This window comes from Galeopterus variegatus, unplaced genomic scaffold (assembly GCF_000696425.1).
Source record: "Galeopterus variegatus unplaced genomic scaffold, G_variegatus-3.0.2 Scaffold58, whole genome shotgun sequence".
Classification (NCBI taxonomy): Eukaryota; Metazoa; Chordata; class Mammalia; order Dermoptera; family Cynocephalidae; genus Galeopterus; species Galeopterus variegatus.
In genome coordinates, this window is record NW_007726169.1 from 319,795 (window position 1) to 323,393 (window position 3,599).

Sequence of the window (3,599 nt, forward strand, 5' to 3'; positions counted from 1 at the left end):
GCGTTGCTCCCGCGCCTCGCTCAGCCAGTGAGCGGGAACCGGTCTGTATGTGGGATCCGAACCCTCGGGCGGGAGCGCCGCCGCGCTTCCCAATCGGCGCACTATCCAGTGCGCCACCGGGCCGGCCCCAACATGTATGTTTTATTATAAATTCCTTTCATTTCTACTTTATACTTCAGTTAGTGCATTAGGGTGATTTGTTTGTTTGTTTGGCTTAAACAGCAGAAATTTATTCTCTCACAAGTCTGGAGGCTAGAAGTCCAAGATCAAGTGTCAGCAGCGTCAATCCCTTCTGAGGCTGTGAGAATTTGTTCTACACCTCTCCCCCAGCTTCTGGTGTTTTGCTGGCAATCTTTGGCATTCCTTGGCCAAAGAAACAATGATGTCTGTAGAAGCGTCCCCCTGATCTCTGTCTTCATCTTCACAGGGGAGTATGTTGATTTTTTTTTTAATTGTGTATAGAGAGGTTATACTATCTATGTAGTGTACAAAATTTCTGGACAGAAAAGGTGCAGGATATTTATAATCAGGCTTGTTACAATCTGTTCCATGCCTCTAAACTGCCCTGATCAATCAAGGTCACTGGTGACCTCCATGTTCTAAGTCCAGTCCCCTTCCTATGGGCCAGCTGATCACTCAGTTGATCCTCCATGAACATTTTCTCTTGGTTCCCCTATTCTGTGTCCTTTGTTGCTTCTCCTTCCTTGAGGAACTGACCTCTGAACTTGGCTGCTCCAGAGCTCCATCCTCTGACTTTACCCAGGCCCGTGGCTTTCAATATCACCTGTTTGCTGACTTTTGCATTTTCAACTCCAGCTCAGGCCTGACTCACAAACTCCAGACTTGTCCATGTACGCAGCTGGCTCCTTGCCATCTCACACTCAACACTTCCAAAGCCAGATTCCCAGCTGCAACTCCCCACCTTCCCTGCAAAAGTTAGCTCTATGAAGGCAGGGACTTCTGTCATATTGATGGCTGCACCCTCGGGGCTGAGTGCACTGCCTGGCCCAGAACAAATGCCCAATATGTGTCATTTGAGTAAACAAATAAAAATTGGCATTGGGTCCTCGGGTGGAACACCACTGCTCTAAAGTTCCAAGACTTGAGCCTAAATACTACCTGTCACCTTAGCAAGTCTCACGTTCTGTGACACTGATTTTCATGCTGTGATTCTGAGGGTGCCCCAGCACAACCTGGCCCAGCCCCCTGCCCCCGCCCACCTTCCAGGACTCACTCTCGCTCTTTGAGCAGCACCTTCTGGGACTCATCCAGCCGCAGCCGCAGGGCAGTTAACTTGGAGGCATCCTCCTCGGTGGCAGCTGTGTCCTCCCAGGGCAGCCGGCTGCGCTCCTGGCGGCCCGAGCTGCTCCGTGAGCCCCCGGCCCCCACACTGCGCACCTCCCAGCAGCCCTCGGGCTCCTCTGGTCTGCTCTTCAGTAGGCTCTCCACCAGCTCAAGCTCCTGTGGGGACCAAGGTGGAGGCTGGACCAGTGCCTGCTGAGCCCTCATCCTGGCAGCGGTCCTCATGGCCTCTCCTAGACTCTGGCTCTGGGATCAGCTTGCTGGGTAACCTTGGGCAAGTCACACAGTGCCTCTGGGCCCCAGTTTCCTCTTCTGCTGCCTGCCTGTCCATCTCTGGGGTTCCCCCTTCACCTCCTGGAACTGCACAGTCAGCCACCAGGGTTCCCTGTATCCTGGAAGATTCCCCAGGATAGGTGGTGAGCTTCTGTGAAAATATATGGTGGGACGCTGGTGGGAAGGAATCTTGAAGCAGGGATTCCTACAACAGCCTAGGACTAGATTCCCTTAAAAGGAATTCCAGCTCTAAGATCCTATTTTTCAGGAGCAAATGCTAAGGCACAGGGAGACTGGTGACATGATAAAAGATGCACCTGTGAGTAGAACCAGCTCCTAGACAAGAACCAGTGAGGAATTATTAACCCAACGCCGAGCCCTTCCTCCCTGCCAGCTTCTCCTTCCCCACTGGCCTGCCCCTGCCCCTGCCCCTCCCCAAGTCCTGTCTCTGACCACCAACCCAAGAGGGCCATGGCCTCTGTTCTAGCTTCCTCCACAGCCTTTCCAGATGAGTCTGGGCTAGCCCCTTCTCAGTCCGGCCCTCAGTTTCCCTATATGGACTGGGATGGTGGACATGAGGACTCTCTGACAAGTGAGATTCTACTCCTCCTGTATCTCAGATGATCCTGCTGGGGCACCTTGGATGCCACCTGGTCCAAAGTCCCATTTCACAAACAGGGAAACAGGAGAGAAGAGATTTGTTCTGGGTCACAGCACAGAAGTGGCTGGGCTGGAGTGCAAACTCAGACTGCAACCCCAGGGCTCTCACTGCTGTACCTGCAGCCTCCTGGGCTGTGACTGGCAACTAGAACAAGGACAGGACAGTAACAGTGCTGTGGAGCCCCAAACAAGATCAGTCAACACCATCTCCAAACACCAGGTGAACCAGGGGAGGAGGGGGCTTCAGCTACCAGGAGGCAGCAGTGCCTACTCTAGCCTACAGGGGTGGAGGGGGCTGGGCAGGAGAGAGGAGGAGACACCCAAGAGTCTTAGCTGGAGGAGCTGGCTTGTCTGGGGATTGGAGTTGGGGGCAATCAGGATCCTCCGGTAACAGGCCAGGGGCTCAGCAGAGGCCACCCTCCATGCCCACTGTTAATGCCGCTGTCATACTCATTACCAGGGACTCTGGAGCCAGACCGCCTGGGTTTAAACACCAGCCACTCATCACCAGCTGAGACCCTCGTTCTGAACCTGTGACTCAGGGTCTTCATCACAAAGGAAATATTTCAGAGTGTTGCTGTGAGGATTCACTACATAATGCACATGCAGAGCTCAGCGCTCTGTGCAGGTGCCACTGAATGACGGGAGCTGTTATTATTGCCATTTCCCAAACGCAGCACCTGGAATACCATCCAGCACTTTCCACAGCTAATTCCTACTCATCCTCCTAGTCATGGCTTAAGTGTGACCTCTTCCAGGAAAGCTTCTGTGAGGCCTCCCTCCCCAGTGCTTGGGTAGCGGACTTCTGTGATCCTAGTGCCCTGATATCTCCCCACCCCTCAGCTTTCATTGATCTGTGCTTACCCCTCCCCCCAATTCAAGTTGAACCAATGAATGGATTCAGCTCTGCTACTAATCCGCGACTTCCCAGCAAGTTGCTGGATCCCTCTCCTGTTTAAAGGGAATGATAATATTTAGTTCTGCAGACATCTCTGGTGTGCGAGTGCAGGAGGGATCCCCAGAACCTGGGATTCTCCACCCTGGCGGCCTCCGGAAGGGAGATAATCTGTGGCCCTGCGGGAGAAGGGTCCAACCTGGAGGAGTGAAACCTCCAGAGGGCCAGGCCCTTACCAGTTCCTTTCCCAAGCCTGCAGCCCCCACTTCTGCCCAGGGCAATCAGTCCCGCCCCCTTCTAGCACCAAGCACAAAGGTCCTGCCCAGCGCATCTGTCGCCTTCCAAACCCCGCAGTCCCGCCCTCCCGCCGCTCACCTGGCTGCCTTGCGGCCTCTCCGACCCGACGTCGCGCACCGGCTCGTGCTCCCGCTCGGGCTCGGAGCCGTCGTGCGTCTTGTCGGCGGCCCCC

General features: G+C 54.6%; 1 protein-coding gene across 1 annotated transcript in view; it reads right to left on the reverse strand.

Moving 5' to 3' along the window:
* Window positions 1-1,527, reverse strand: part of CCDC102A (coiled-coil domain containing 102A) — a 10,965-nt gene extending 9,438 nt beyond the window's left edge. The window contains exon 1 of the mRNA XM_008575099.1: window positions 1,235-1,527. Coding sequence (XP_008573321.1) covers window positions 1,235-1,527 — 293 coding nt within the window. The remainder of the gene's footprint in view (window positions 1-1,234) is intronic.
* Window positions 1,528-3,599: the final 2,072 nt, after the last annotated feature.